Here is a 15,938-nt window from a genome sequence, read left to right as displayed (position 1 = left end):
GGATAGATTACACTTTGATTGGTTGAACGGCTGACCAGATGACCAGACACTTAGCATATTAGGCTTTTAATATATAGGATGTTGATCCATGAACATGAATCAGTGCTATCTGTCAAAAAGAAGATTTTCTATCTGTTTTGAATATATTATTTAAAGGTAAAAGTGTTGTTTTCATTATTGTCATCAATCGCTCACCTGTGTATGAAGCCTACTTTTTGAATATATTTTATTGATTTTTTACAGAGAGGAAGGAAGAGGGATAGAGAGTTAGAAACATCGATGAGAGAGAAACATCGATCAGCTGCCTCCTGCACACTCCCCACTGGGGTTGTGCCTGCAACCAAGGTACATGCCCTTGACTGGAATCATACCTGGGACTCTTCAGTCCGTCAACCGATGCTCTATCCACTGAACCAAACCAGTCAGGGCTGAAGCCTACTTTTTTTTAAAAAAATATTTTATTTGTTTTTTACAGAGTGGAAGGAAGAGGGATAGAGACCCTAGAAACATTGATAAGAGAGAAACATCGATCAGCTGCCTCCTGCACACCCCCAACTGGGGTTGTGCCCGCAACCAAGGTTCATGCCCTTGACCAGAATTGAACCTGGGACCCTTCAGTCCGCAGGCCGATGTTCTATCCACTGAGCCAAACCAGTTAGGGCTGAAGCCTACTTTTTGACATTAATATTGATTGATACAGCAAGGTTTAATTTAAAATTGCCTGTCCTAAAATGTAATGATTTTGATTTTCTCTGTTTTCCTAAACTACTCTTAGTCAGAGATGAATTATTATGTACTCTTAAGAATTACTCGAATCAAATCTTCTACTGCAACAAGAAAAGTTGGTCCGGCGCTGGCCAGTGTGGTTGAGTGGCCTGTGCACCGAAAGGTCGCTGGTTCCATTCCCCGTCAGGGCACATGCCCAGGTTGTGAGTTTGGTCTCCAGTCGGGTGTGTACAGGAGGCAACTGATTGATGTTTCCCTCTCACATTGATATTTCTCTCTCTGTGTCTCCCTCTCTCTCCCTCTCCCTTTCTCTCTCAAATCAATTAAAAATAAATAAATAAATAGAAAAGTTGGTTTGATCTTTCTACTTATTTTCAAACACCTCAGTTTGGGACACAGGAAAGTGAATTGTAACTTCTACTCAAGGTTATTGGAATTTGGGGATATTGTTTTCTTAAAAACATTTTCTAAGTAGCATATGATGTAATTCCTTAGTATAGTTTCAGAATCTTTCTCTGTTAGCACAGATTACTTAGAGCCCTTGGAGGAAATATGTTGTGGAACTCTGTCAATGTTAGGTTTCTATTATTTGCACACTAAGGGTGGAGTAGCACAGCTCACTGTTTATGAAAGCACTTAGTCATCGAATATGTGAGAGTATATAAGTGGAGTTTAATTATGATAAAGGTTAAAGTGTAATAATATAACCAGGAACCGGAGGCAGTGCCAGAAAAGTTGTGGCAGAGTAAAGTAAGCCTTTTATTTCTAGTAAGTACTAGAAATATAAGATCAGTTATTTTCCCCATTGGTATTTATTGTGTACTAAAGGCCCAGTCCACGAAGTTTGTGCACAGATAGGGTCCCTAGTGGCTGCTGGCCAGGGCCTTCCTTCATTCCGCGCTGCCCCCTGATGGTCAGTGCATGTCATAGTGAGCCCAGTTGGCCTAACTCCTGCCCGCGGGGACACTTTGCATATTAGGCTTTTATATATATAGATATCACTGGTTCTCAGGACCATTTTATATTCTTAAAAATGACTGAGGACCCCAGAGCTTGGTTTATATACCTATATGGGTTTTATGTATATTAGTATTTATATTAGATATGAATAAGACATTTAAAAATAATTATTTAGTAAATAATATGAGTATAAATAACATATGCCCATAAAGTATTAATATTAATAACTTTTCTATGAAAAGTAACTTTTAAAAGAAAAATATTAGTGAGACAAGTGAAAACTTCAAATTTTGTCTCTGATTTTCATCCATAAATATGTAATGAACATTTTTTAACTTTTAATTACTTTTTTGTGTGTTTTTCATGTAAAAAGGTAAATGTCTTTTTACTTTTAAAATAACATTCTAAAAAAAGTATATTACTGTCTCCTTTGTTAGTAAACACGTTTTATAGGAATGACCTGTGTTTTTATTTGACCACAGTTTTTATTAAAATAATTACTTGTGGTATATGAATGGTCAAGATCGTTTGATTATTCTTAGGAATTGTATGCTATGGAGAAATGAAAAGAAGGCAAAACCATCATTATTTTAACATCTGAAGTTCTTTTTGCAATGTACTCACAAAATTTTCAAAATATAGCTAATTTTTAACGAAAATTATTTAAAACTTACATTAGGTGATTTTAATGTCTTTCCTTACTATGTATTTTATATGAAAAACACACTCTCAGGAGTAAATAATTTACAGTTATTTTGAAGATGTTTCAGTATGTTTCATGAGTTTTATGACAATTTGGAATTCATATCATGTATCATTAAAATAATATCTAAACCATTTAATTATTAAGATCAAGATTCTATGGCAAGGCAAATATACTATAGTGATTAAAAAAAAAAATCCAGAAACTCAATTACTTTCAGACCTTCTCTCACTATACTTCCAGTGAGGATGTCAAGCATGGATTAAGAGTTTTGAAAGAGAAGACACACCAAGGTCCCACTTCTGTGACAGAAACTGGGAAGGCGGTAAACATCTAAAATGTATATAATTTACATTTTCACAAACATGAGGAAACATGTCAGTTAAAAATTATATGTGTATCTCCTTATAAATAGGTATATTTATAGTCATAGAAATACTAGCTTAATATAATCTAACCGGTTTTCAGAATGAATTTAAATTTGAAAATAGAATAATTTATTTCAGCAATAGAATTCTTCTCTTCTCCAAATTGGCCATTACAGTCTCAGCCAGCAGTGGGAACACTGGAAAGCCTCCACATCAAGAAAGTATTTCTTTGATCCAGTCAGGGGTTAGAAGTGGCCATGTGCATAAGAATTTCTTAAAGAGGTTAACTGACAGATTGGGACCCATTCCCAAGATTCTGATTATGTAAATAATGGGTGTAGCCATTAATCTGCATTTGAATAAGCTATGCAGGTGATTGAGCCAGTGTTGTTTTGGGGCTAGAGAATGTAGAATCTGTGATCTTTGGACTTCAGATTTCAAAACAGGAGATTCCATTTTTACGCCTATTTTACATGTAAATTTTAACTTTGACAATTCTGTAAATAGTTTTATCCCTGAATTAGCTATTTGGATACTTAAGGATTGGTTTACCTATGAAGTCCCTGGTGTGAAACAACATAGATAAATGAAAACATTGTAGTTTTCTTAAATCCTGAGATGAACCTAGCCAAAATAGATTTTCTTTAAAATTATTTTAAAACTTAAAAAAAATTAAAGCAAAAAAACAATACAACACTGAAAATTTTCCTAATCCAAACTTATTTTTCCACTGATTGGACCACCAATTGTTATCCATTCACCAATTGATGGGCATTGAAAGGTTAGTGGTTATGAATTACATTGCCATAAACATTTATGTACAGGTTTTGTGTGAACATATGTTTTCATTTTGGGGGGGTAAATATGTAGCAGTGAAATTGCTGGATTGTATGTTAAGGGTGTTTTTATATTGAACTGTCTAACTTTTCCAGAGTGGCTATACCATTTACATTCCCTTCAATAGTTTGAGAGTTCCTGATATTTTAGTCCTAAGCTGCATCTCATTGTGATTAAAATTTGCATCTCTCTGATGACCACTGGTGCTAAGCACCTTTTCACGTGCTCATTTGGCATCTCTATTTCTTCTTTGGGGTAGTTCTTTCTGTTCATTAGCTAATGTGTTTTCTGAGTTGTTTTGTTTAATTATTACTGAGTTTTGAAAGTTTTTTATATTCTCAGTACAAATATTTTTATCAGATACGTGTTTGGCAAATATTTTCTGCTTTTATATTTGGGTTTATAACTCATTTCCTGTTAATTTTATGGCTCTTCCATTATTCCAGCATCATTTGTTGAAAAAGCTACCCTTTCTTCCTTGAAATCCCTTTGTCCTGGGTTGGAAATCAGTTGACATATGTATGGGTTTATTTTTGGATTTCATTCTATCTCATTGATCTGTGTGTCTGTGACCAACCACACTATCTTGATTACTGGGGCTTTATGGTAAGTCTTGAAATCCAGTCAGGAGAATCTTCCAACCTTTTTTTCTTTTTTTAAAAAAAATATATTTTATTGATTTTTTACAGAGAGGAAGGGAGAGAGATAGAGAGGTAGAAACATCGATCAGTTGCCTCCTGCACACTTCCTACTGGAGATGTGCCCGCAACCAAGGTACATGTCCTTGACCAGAATCAAACCCAGGACCTTTCAGTCTGCATGCTGACGCTCTATCCACTGAGCCAAACTGGTTACGGCCCTTTTTTTCTTTTTGAAAGTGGTTTTGACTATTATAATTTCTTAGCTTTTTAAAAAAAATAACTTTTAGAATCAGCTTGTCAATTTTTGCAGGAAATCATTGGTCATTGCTACAATGTAGAAATACAGTTTATTTTTCTTTACTGACCCTAGATATTGTGACTTTAATAAACTCACATTTTATTTCTAATACATTTAAAAATAGATTCTTTGGGATTTTCTATATGAACACAGTTTTACTTCTTGCTTTCCAATCTGTATGGCTTTTATTTCATTTGACCTTGTGCTGTCTGGGAGTGATGAGGGCAGATACTCTTGCCTTGCTCCTGATTTTATGGGGAAGGTATTCAGTCTTTTCTCATTAAGCATGATATTGGTTGTAGATTCTTTGTAAATGCTCTTTATGAGGTTGAAGAATTTTCCTCCAATTCATTGTTTACTGAGGCTTTTTATTATGAATGGTTATTAAATTTTGTCAAATGCTTTTTCTGCATCTGTTGAGATTATCATACGGTTTGTCTTCCTTAGAACACTGATTTGGTGAATTACATTTATTGATATTAATATTGAGTTAGTCTTGCATGCTCTTGGGTAAACCCCAATTAGTCATTATATGTATCCTTTTTATATTTTGCTAGATTTGATTTGCTCACATTTTGTCATAGATTTTTACATCTATGTTTACTAGAAATACCAATCTGTAATTTTTGTTTGTTTTGCTATTAGGGCCTCATCAAATAAGTTGGGAACTGTTTCTTCCTATTTTGTTTTTTGGAAGGTTTTTGAAAAAATTAGTATTATTTCTTAAATGTTTGGTAGAATTCATCAATGAAACCATTTGGGCCTGTAGTTTTACTTGTTGGAGAGTTTTTAACTATGATTAAATTTTTCTTTAATGGATAGAGGAATTTTTAGATTAAGTATTTCTTCTTAAGCAAGTTTTTTTTTTTTTTTTTTTTTTTTTATTGCTTAAAGTATTACAAAGGGTATTACATATGTGTCCATTTTATCCCCCCGCCCTAGACAGTCCCCTAGCCTCCCCTATCCCCCAATGTCTTATGTCCACTGGTTATGCTTCTATGCATGCATACAAGTCCTTTAGTTGATCTCTTACCCCCCTACCTCCTGCCCCGCAACCCTCCCCGGCCTTCCTGCTGCAGTTTGACAATCTGTTTGAGGCAGCTCTGCCTCTGTATCTATTATTGTTCAAAAGTTTATAATGGTCTCTATTATCCATGAATGAGTGAGATCATGTGGTATTTTTCCTTCATTGACTGGCTTATTTCACTTAGCATAATGCTCTCCAGTTCCATCCATGACGTTGCAAATGGTAAGAGTTCCTTCCTTTTTAGAGCAGCATAGTATTCCATCGTGTAGATGTACCACAGTTTTCTAATCCATTCATCTACTGATGGGCACTTAGGCTGTTTCCAGATCTTAGCTATGGTGAATTGTGCTGCTATGAACATAGGGGTGCATATATCCTTTCTGATTGGTGTTTCTGGTTTCTTGGGATATATTCCTAGAAGTGGGATCACAGGGTCAAATGGGAGTTCCATTTTCAGTTTTTTAAGGAAACTCCATACTGTCTTCCATAGTGGCTGCACCAGTCTGCATTCCCACCAGCAGTGCACAAGTGTTCCTTTTTCTCCACATCCTCTCCAGCACTTGTCGTTTGTTGATTTGTTGATGATAGCCAGTCTGACAGGTGTGAGATGGTACCTCATTGTTGTTTTGATTTGCATCTCTCGGATGATTAGTGACTTTGAGCATGTTTTCATATGTCTCTTGGCTTTCTGAATGTCCTCTTTTGAAAGGTGTCTATTTAGGTCCTTTGCCCATTTTTTGATTGGATTGTTTATCTTCCTTTTGTTAAGTTGTATGAGTTCCCTATAAATTTTGGAGATTAGGCCCTTATCGGATATGACATTGGCAAATATGTTTTCCCACACAGTGGGTTTTCTCGTTGTTTTGTTCATGGTTTCTTTTTCTTCTTAAGCAAGTTTTGATAACGTCTCTTTCCCAAATTTGTACATTTCAATGTTGGATTTATGGGCATAGAGTTGTCAGTAAAATTTTATTATTATTCGTTCACTATCTGTTGGATCTATAATGCTGTCCTTTCTTCAATTCCTGATATTGGTAATTTGTTTCTTCTCCTTTTTTTGTCCTGATCAGTCTGGTTATGTGTTTATAAATTATATTAATCTTTTCAGTGAGCCTGGTTTTGGTGTTACTAATTTTCTCTGTTTTTCTGTTTTCAATTTCATTGTTTTCTGTTTATATCAATATTTCTCCCTTTTGTTTGCTTATAGTTTAATTTATTTGTCTTTTTCTATTTTCTTTTTTTTTTAATATATTTTTTATTGATTAAGATATTACATATGTGTCCTTGTCCCCACGTTACCCTCTACCCCCCCCCCCCCCCCCCCGCTCATGCCCTCACCCCCCCGTTGTCCATGTCCATTGATTAGGCCTATATGCTTGCATATAAGTCCTTTGGTTGATCTTTCCCCCTTACCCCCACCCTCCCCTACCTTCCCTCCAAGTCCCGACAGTCATCAGCTTATGTTGTTCATTATATTCCACAAATGAGTGAGATCATGTGGTATTTATCCGCTCTCCAGTTCCATCCATGCTGTGGCACCTTGTCAGAGTTCCTTTTTCTTCTTCCTCTTCTTAAAGAATACCTTTCAGCATTTCATATAATGCTGGTTTGGTGGTGATGAACTCCTTTAGCTTTTTCTTATCCGTGAAGCTCTTTATCTGACCTTCTATTCTGAATGATAGTTTTGCTGGATAAAGTAATCTTGGTTGCAGGTTCTTGCTATTCATCACTTTGAATATTTCTTGCCAGTCTCTTCTGGCCTGCATGGTTTCTGTTGAGAAATCAGCTGACAGTCGTATGGGTACGCCCTTGTAGGTAACTGACTGTCTTTCTCTTGCTGCTTTTAAGATTCTCTCTTTATCTTTTGCTCTTGGCATTTTAATTATGATGTGTCTTGGTGTGGTCCTCTTTGGATTCCTTTTGTTTGGGGTTCTCTGCGCTTCCTGGACTTGTAAGTTCATTTCTTTCACCAGGTATGGGAAGTTTTCTGTCATTATTTCTTCAAATATATTTTCAATATCTTGCCCTCTCTCTCCTTCTGGTACCCCTATAATTCTGATGTTGGTACGCTTGAAGTTGTCCCAGAGGTTCCTTACACTATCTTCATATTTTTGGAATCTCTTTTCTTTTTTCTTTTTCGGTTGGGTATTTTTTGTTTCTTTAAATTTCAAATCTTTGACTTGATTCTTGGGATCCTCTTGTCTGCTGCTGGATCTCTGTAAATTATTCTTTATTTCAGTCAGTGTATGCTTAATTTCTAGTTGGTCCTTTTTCATGTCCTCCATGGTCTCACTATACTTATTGAGGGATTCATTAAATTTATCGGCGGTTTCCATAAAATTCTTGAAAAACCTTATAAACGTGGCCTTGAACTCTATATCCAATCGTTTGCTTTCCTCCATTTCTGCCATTTGTGACCTGTTTCTTTGTCTCCGCATTTTGGCAGCTTCCCTGTGTTGATAGAGTGGCCCTGCGCGCCAGGTGTCCTGTAGGGCCCAGTAGCTCAGGTTCCCCAGTTACCTGGGGTGGACACTCTTGGTGCACTCTTGGTGCCTTGGTTGTTGTAGAATCACTGGGAGGAATTGACCTCCAGGCCAATTGGCTGTGAGAATCAGCTGTGTCAAAAGTGGGAGAACTTCTGTGCTGAAGACACCCTTCTGGGGCAAGACTTGCTTCAGTGGGGCTTTGGTGCTCACTGAGTCTGCTCCCTGAGTGTGTCCCTTATGGATCTGAGGAGTTGCAATCTGGATGGTCCCCCTCTGACCACTGGGTACAGTGGCTCCTGGATCTAAGGAGGTGCTAATTCAGCCTCTGCCTGAGGCCACACAGCAGGAGCCACGAAGAGGCTCAGCTGTGAAGCAATGCAAGCCGCTGCGGGGCCTTGGGCCTTCTCTTGGAAGTTCCGGGTCTGCCTGGCTGGGCTGCAGTTAGGTACATTCACATGCAAAAGCCTCTGCCGCAGCCTGGGTGGGGCGGGGTCTCAGGGAATCAAAGGGCGGATCAGGGAGCTATGGCCGATTCTCCGCCCGGAGTCGCGGGTCTCAGTGTCCCGGTAACGGCTGCAAGCACCTCTGAGGGAAAGCCGCCTTCAAGTTCGCCCGCTGCCGGACAGACCAGCTTCTCCCCGTATGAGACCTGGGTCCCCAGAGACTTCCCGGAACCGGAGTTCAGAGCAGTCGGGAGTTTGTGATTCAAAAAGACAGCCGCGTCCTCAGGTGCCACCCCCTTTCTGTGCGCGCGCGAGCCGCCGTACCTCTGCACTTCACCTCCGCAGCGCCTCTGGCTCTCAGCGTGCTTTTCTTTCCTTCTAGTTGTAGAATTTACACTCAGCCAGCCTTTCTGTTGTTCTGGATGATGTTTGCTCAGTCCTTTGCGGTAATTTTCAATTGTTGTGGGAGGCGACAATTTCCCGGTGTTTACCTATGCCGCCATCTTAGTTTCTCCCCCTTTTTCTATTTTCTTAAGGTATAAGTTTAGATCGTTTTTCTTGTTTTAATATAAACATGTAATTATATATATTTCCCAAGAACTTTTTTAGCTTTTTGTACAAATTTTGGTTATGTGTTTTCATTGTCCTTCAGTCAAAATATTTTCTAATTTTTCTGTGACTTCCTCTTTGACCTGTAGATTCTTTAGAAGTGTTCTAATTTATAGATATTTGGGCATTTTCCATATATTTTTCTGTTACTGGTTTCCAGTCAATTTCACTGTGGTAAGAGAACATATTTCCTGTAAGTTTACAGGTTTTTGGTTTTTTTTTTAATTTATTGAGGTTGGTTTTATGGCTCAGATATGATCTACTTAGAGAATGTTTCATGTGTACTTGAAAAGAACATATTGCCCTTGTTGGGTGGAGGGTTCTATAAATGTCAATTTGGTTCATAGTCTTCTGCTAACCAGGTGTTCTATATCCTTACTGATTTTTTTTTTTTTTTGTCTATTTGTCCAGTTAGTTACAGAGAGAGATGATAAAGTCCCTAGTTATAATTATGAACTTGTCTATTTCTCTTCTTATTTCATAGCTTCCCCTCTTTTATTTTAACAGCCTGTTGTTGGATGCATAAACGTTCAGGAATATTGTGTGTTTTTGGAAAATTTATCCCTTCATTGTCCTGGTACTATACTTTCTTTTTAACTATATATTGATGTTTAAAGTGGATTTTTAAAAATAGGTTTTTATTGATTTCAGTTAGTGATTTCATTTTCTTCAGATAAATATCCAGAAGTGGATTGTTGAGTCATGTGATAGTTCTATTTTTTAATTTTTTGATGGACCTCCATACTTTTTCCATAGCACTAGCTATACCAATTTACATTTCCACCAACAGTGCACAAGGGTTCTCTTTTCTTTATATCCTTACCAACACTTGTTATTTCTAGTCTTTTTGATAATAGCTTTTTGAAGGAATAATCTCATTGTGGTTTTGATTTGCATTTTCCTGAGAATTAGTGATGCTGAACATCTTTTCATATACATGTTGACCATCTGTTAATTGTTTTTGGAAAAATGTCTATTCAGATTCTCTGCCCATTTTTTAATCAGATTGTTTGTTTTTGCTATTGATTTGTGTGAGACCTTTATATATTTTGGATATTAACCCCTTACAGATACATGTTTTACTTATATTTTCCCCATTCAGTAGGTTGCCTTTTTATTTTGTTGATGGTTTCCTTTGTTGTACAGAGCTGTTTAGTTTGATTTAGTCCCACTTGCTTATTTTTGTTCTTTTGTTCCATTTAATCTTGGTGTCAAATTTAAAGAATCATTGCTTACAGCCTATGTTGTGTGTGTGTGTGTGTGTGTGTGTGTGTGTGTGTGTGTGTGTGTTTAGGAGTCTTATGGTTTCAGGTCTCACATTTAAGTCTTTAATCCATTTTTAGTTAGTTTTGGGATATGATGTATAATTGTGGTCCATTTTCTTTTCCTATGTATGAGGCTGTCCAGTTTTCTCAGCAATTATTGAAGAGTTTGTTAATATATTTTTGACTTCTTTATTGCAAATTAATTGAGTGAGTTTATTTCTGGGCTCTCTATTCTCTTTGATCTGTATGCCTCTTTTATGTCAATATCATACTGTTTTGATCATTATAGCTTTGTAATATAGTTTGAAATCAGGGAGCATGATGCCTCCAACTTTGTTCATTTTTCTCAATATTGATTTGGCTATATGGGGTCTTTTGTGCATATAAATTTCAGAATTATTTGTTTTATCTCCGTGAAAAATGTCATCAAGATTTTGATAGGGATTGCATTGAATCTATATATTGCTTTAAGTAGTATGGGCATTTTAACAATATTATACAGATACTAGAGGCCTGATGCACAAAATTTGTGCAAGGGGCTCAGCCCTCACAGCCATGGCAGCTTGCCTCGTCCCTCAAAGCCCCAGCTTCATCTGGAAGGTCGTTCGGCTGTCTGGTCTAATTAGCATATTATGCTTTTATTATTATAGATATGCAGAACATTCTATCCTAAAGCAATGGAATATACATTATTCTCAAGTGCACATGGAATATTGTTGAGGATAAATCACATGTTAGTCCTCAAAACAAGTGATAAAAATTTAAGATTTAAATTATATCAAGCATCTTTTGCAACCACAATGATATGAAACTAGAAATCAAATTACAAGAAGAAAACCAGAAAATTTGCTAATTTGTGGAGAATAAGCAACATGCTATTAAACAATCAATGGGTCAAAGAAGAAATCTGAGAGAAATTTTAAAAAAAAAATACCCTGGGATAAGTGAAAATGGAAATAGAACATACCAAAACTTTGGGATGTAACAGTAACTGTTCTAAGAGAGACGTTCACATTAATAACTGCTTAGATCAAGAAACAAAATCTAACTTTACACCTCAAGGAACTAGAGAAAGAAGAAAAAAGTACGAAGCAATGAGAAAGAAGGAAGCAACATAGATCAGAGCTGAAATAAATGAAATAGAAACTAAAAAGACAATAGAAAATATTAATGAGTTGATTAGTTAAAAACATAAACAAAATTGACAAATCTTTAGCTAGAAAGAGAGGATTCTCAAATAAATAAAATCCCAAATGAAAGAGATGTTATAACTGATACCACAAAAATACAAAGATTCACAACAGACTATGAACAATTGTACACCAACAAATTTGACTACCTAGAAGAAACAGATAAATTCCTAGACATACAACCTGCCAAGACTGAATCATTAAGGAAGAGAAAATCTGAATAGATTACTAGAAAAGAGATTGAATCAATAATCAAAAACTCCCAACAAACAAAAGTGCGAGATCAGACAGCTTCACTGTTGATTTCTACCAAACATTCTAAGAAAATTAATACCAACTCTTCTTAACTCTTCCAAAAAATAGAAGAGGAGGGAAAACTTCCAAACCCATTTTATAAGGCCTGCATCACTGATACTAAAACTAGACAAGGATACCACAAGAAAAGAAAATTACAGGCCAATATTCCTGATTAATATACCTTATAAGCAAAAATCCTCAACTGATTATTAGCAAATCAAATTCAACAGTACATAAAAAGATCATATACCATAATCAAGTGGAATTTGTTCCAGGAATGTAAGGATAGTTTATCATCTACAAATCAATCAATGTGATACACCACATTAACAGAATGAAAGGTGAAAATCATATGATCATCTTAATAGATGTCAGCACACAGCTGACATATTCAGCAGTGAAAAGCTGGAAGCTTTTCCTGTAGAATCAGAATAAGACAGAATGCCCACTCTTGCCACTTTTATTCAACACTAGAGGCCCAGTGCATGAAATTCGTGCACTGGGGGAGAGGGGTGTACCTCAGCTCAGCCTGCACCTCTCCAATCTGGGATCCCTTGGGGGATGTCCAACTGCTGGTTTAGGCCCGATCTTGTGGTGGCCATCTTGTAACTGCAGTTGGCCATCCCTCTCACAATCCAGGACTTCTGCCTCCCAAACACTCACCTGCCTGCCTGCCTGATAGCCCCTAACCGCTTCAGCCTGCCAGCCTGATCACTCCCTAACCACTCCCCTGCCAGCCTGATTGATGCCCAACTGCCCTCCCCTGCTGGCCCAGTTGCCCCCAACTGCCCTCCCCTGCCAGCCTGGTCACCCCTAACTGCCCTCCCCTGCAGGCCTGGTCATCCCTAACTGCCCTCCCCTGCTGGTCTGGTTGCTCCTAACTGCCCTCCCCTGCCGGCCATCTTGTGGTGGCCATCTTGTGACCACATGGGGGTGACATCTTGTGTGAGGGCATGACGGTCAATTTGCATATCACTTCTTTATTATATAGGATAGTAGTGTAAGTTCTGGCCAGAGTAATTAGGCAAGAAAAAGAAATAAAGGGCATCCAAGTTGGAAAGGGAGAAGTAAAATTGTCACTGTTTGCAGATGACATTTTTAAAGGCATTTTGAAAGCAGATAAATCTCAAGTTGATCTGTAACCTGTTATCTAGAAATGCTTTATTTAATGTAAAGTTATATAAGATAAATACATGAGATTGGAATTATTTTTTTAATTGTCTAAAGTTTTACATATGTCTCCTTTTTCTGAGATTGGAATTTAGGAGTTTTGATTTTGGGGCTTTTTATCTAGACATTTAGCTTCACTTCCTCATTTTTTCAAATATTAATGTTTGATTTCATTTTCTACTTTTAGTGTTAAATGTTTACAAAAGACAGTGAAAGATTCTTATCACATAATATGTAGACCATGTGCCTGTGAACTTGAAGTTTGCGCAAAATGTGGAAAGAAAGAAGACATTGTTACTCCGTGAGTATTTCTTTTATGTTTGGGTTTTACTGTTTTAGTAATTATTAAGCGAATTTTATTTAAGGAAATGTTCATTAGCTCTGAAGGTCTTAAGTTTCAGTGTATCACACTAATGTAGACTTTTTCTACCTAATAGAAAAAAGTCTTTATCATTACAGATTGAAGTGAAACTTTATAAGTGAAACTTTATATTTTTAGGAAATTAAAATATTTATCCATGAGGTTTATATTCATTACTCATTATTAAAAAGTTCTTTATTATGTAACTACTTTTCTTTACTGGACAACATACATTTTCTTTGAGTCTACTTTTTTGACAACAGTCAATAACTATATATTGAAAAAGACATTAAAGAATGATAATAATATAATTCGTTGGGTCGTAACTTAGTCTTCAAGGATTTTTTTCTTTTTATTTATTTCATTAGGCTTCTGTTAATCAGGAAATGTAGCATAATGTTATTTTCAATCCACACAAGTAAATAGTGAAAGCCTGGGAAATAAAGAGGTTTTTCCTTCCATCTTTAGGTTTAATAAAGAAACAGAAAACACAGAAAACATTGAAAATAATCCACATTCCAATTGTAGAAGAAGCTGCAGAAGAAATAAAGAAGAAAGTGATGACTTAGATTTTAATATTGATTTAGATGACTCAGAAGAAGATGACAATCAAATAGATTAATATATTAAAAGTCAGTGTGAAAACATGAAATTCTGAACAACTTTTTATTTGAGGGTTTTACAGAAAAATACTGTGAAATCCTAATAAAGAATTTAGAATAACCTATAGAAAATGATAACATTTATACATGGACAATATAAATTGTGTATAATATTTGAACAATTATATAACTTATGCAGACTTTTCTTACAATAAACTTCTAAGTAGCATATGCTAGAAGATCTGCCCAGTGAGCATTGGGGTATCATAATGCAGTTCATGGGAATTATATAGAAGAATATCAAAGTAACAAGATTCAGAATTGATGGTTTTGTAAGAACTATCTCATAGAAAAAATCCGATGACATTATTGCTAGCCTCAAAAATGGGTCCTCAGGTGTGTTCCTTTTGATAAATTTATCTCAAGTAAATGACCCACAAACAAAAGCCCCCTAACTTAATGTTTGGTTGCTTTATAAAGCAGAAAGTTAATTTTTTAAATAATAATGTTTAACAAGTATGTAGCAGTTTTTTTAAATGTATTTTTATCATCACATTTTAACCTTTTTTCTTTTATAAAGTATACATACAGAAAACTGCATAAAATATGTATGTATAGTTTAGTAAATACTTATAAAGAAAACTCATACGTCTATCACACAGATGAAGAACTACTCCTAAACAATGTAAATTAGCTTTATCTGATTTTTGAACTTTTTTTCTTTTTATTATGAAAAATCTCAAACCTAAAGAAAAGTAGCAAAATAATGCAATGAACCTTTGTATAATCCTACCTAGATTCATATTTGTTAACAGTTTGTACATTTTGTTTGTATCTGAATAGGTGGATATGGATATATATTTTATTTGCTGAACCATTTAAAAATAAGTGGCAGGCATTAGTTTTGAATACACTTATGCACATTATTTTGTACCTCTTCTTTATTTTATTATGAAATTTGTGAGATTGATTCAGGTTGTTGCAAAAGCTGTTACTAGTTCATTTAGATGTCTCTGTTTTATTCTATTGTATTTATGTACCATGATTTTATACTCTCTATTGTTGAGAGCCATTTGAGTTATCTCAATTTTTCCCTATTACAAAGAATACTGCTTTGAACATTGTTATATGTGTTTTTGGTACACGTCTTATTTCTTGGTACACATTTTTGTATACATGAATCTAGCAGTTGTCGAGGGCATCAGTATTACTATTCTACAGTGCCAGCTGTCTTTCCAGAAGGACTGCCATCTCCCTTCCCCACAGCAGTGTGTCAAGAGTTCCAGTGCTCTGCCTCGTTTCCAACACTTGGTATCAAATTGCTGAATTTCTGTCAGTTTGATATGTGTGCAGCATACATTTTGCCTCGTTAAGAGTGTAATGTCAATTTAAAATGCTTCAACATAGGCCCTGGCGGGGTAGCTCAGTTGGTTAGAGTGTTGTCCCGATATGCCAAGATTGTGAGTTCGATCCCTGGTCAGGGCACATACAAAAAGTAACCAATAGCCCTAACCGGCTTGGCTCAGTGGATAGAGCGTTGGCCTACGGACTGAAGGGTCCCAGGTTCGATTCCGGTCAAGGGCATGTACCTTGGTTGCGGGCACATCCCCAGTAGGAGGTGTGTAGAGGCAGCTGATCGATGTTTCTCTCTCATCAATGTTTCTAACTCTCTATCCCTCTCCCTTCCTCTCTGTAAAAAAAATCAATAAAATATATTTTTAAAAAAGTAACCAATGAATGCATCAATAAGTGGAACAGCAAATCGATGTTTGTCTCCCTCTCTGACAACCAGTCGGGAAAAAAAAATGTTTTAAAAAATTTTGACATAAAAGATAAAGACAGATAACATTATAGTGGCATCAAAGACATGTTAACCAGAAATAAATTTTTAAAATACTCAAGAGCTCTGTCGACAAAATCTTATCAAGACATTAAAGAAAATGGAGACAAAAATA

At 36.0% G+C, this 15,938-nt stretch overlaps 1 protein-coding gene across 3 annotated transcripts in view; it reads left to right on the top strand.

The window, feature by feature from the left end:
- Positions 1-15,102, top strand: part of CUNH9orf85 (chromosome unknown C9orf85 homolog) — a 52,057-nt gene extending 36,955 nt beyond the window's left edge. For all 3 annotated transcript variants that reach the window (XM_036330844.1, XM_036330845.1, XM_036330846.1), the window contains 2 exons: positions 13,208-13,321; positions 13,850-15,102. In XM_036330844.1, coding sequence (XP_036186737.1) covers positions 13,208-13,321; positions 13,850-14,003 — 268 coding nt within the window. In that variant the 3' untranslated portion in view covers positions 14,004-15,102. The remainder of the gene's footprint in view (positions 1-13,207; positions 13,322-13,849) is intronic.
- The last annotated feature ends 836 nt before the right edge of the window (positions 15,103-15,938 follow it).

Source organism: Myotis myotis, unplaced genomic scaffold, assembly GCF_014108235.1.
Source record: "Myotis myotis isolate mMyoMyo1 unplaced genomic scaffold, mMyoMyo1.p scaffold_m19_p_12, whole genome shotgun sequence".
NCBI classification, from domain to species: Eukaryota; Metazoa; Chordata; class Mammalia; order Chiroptera; family Vespertilionidae; genus Myotis; species Myotis myotis.
This window is presented reverse-complemented; position numbering and strand designations above follow the sequence as displayed.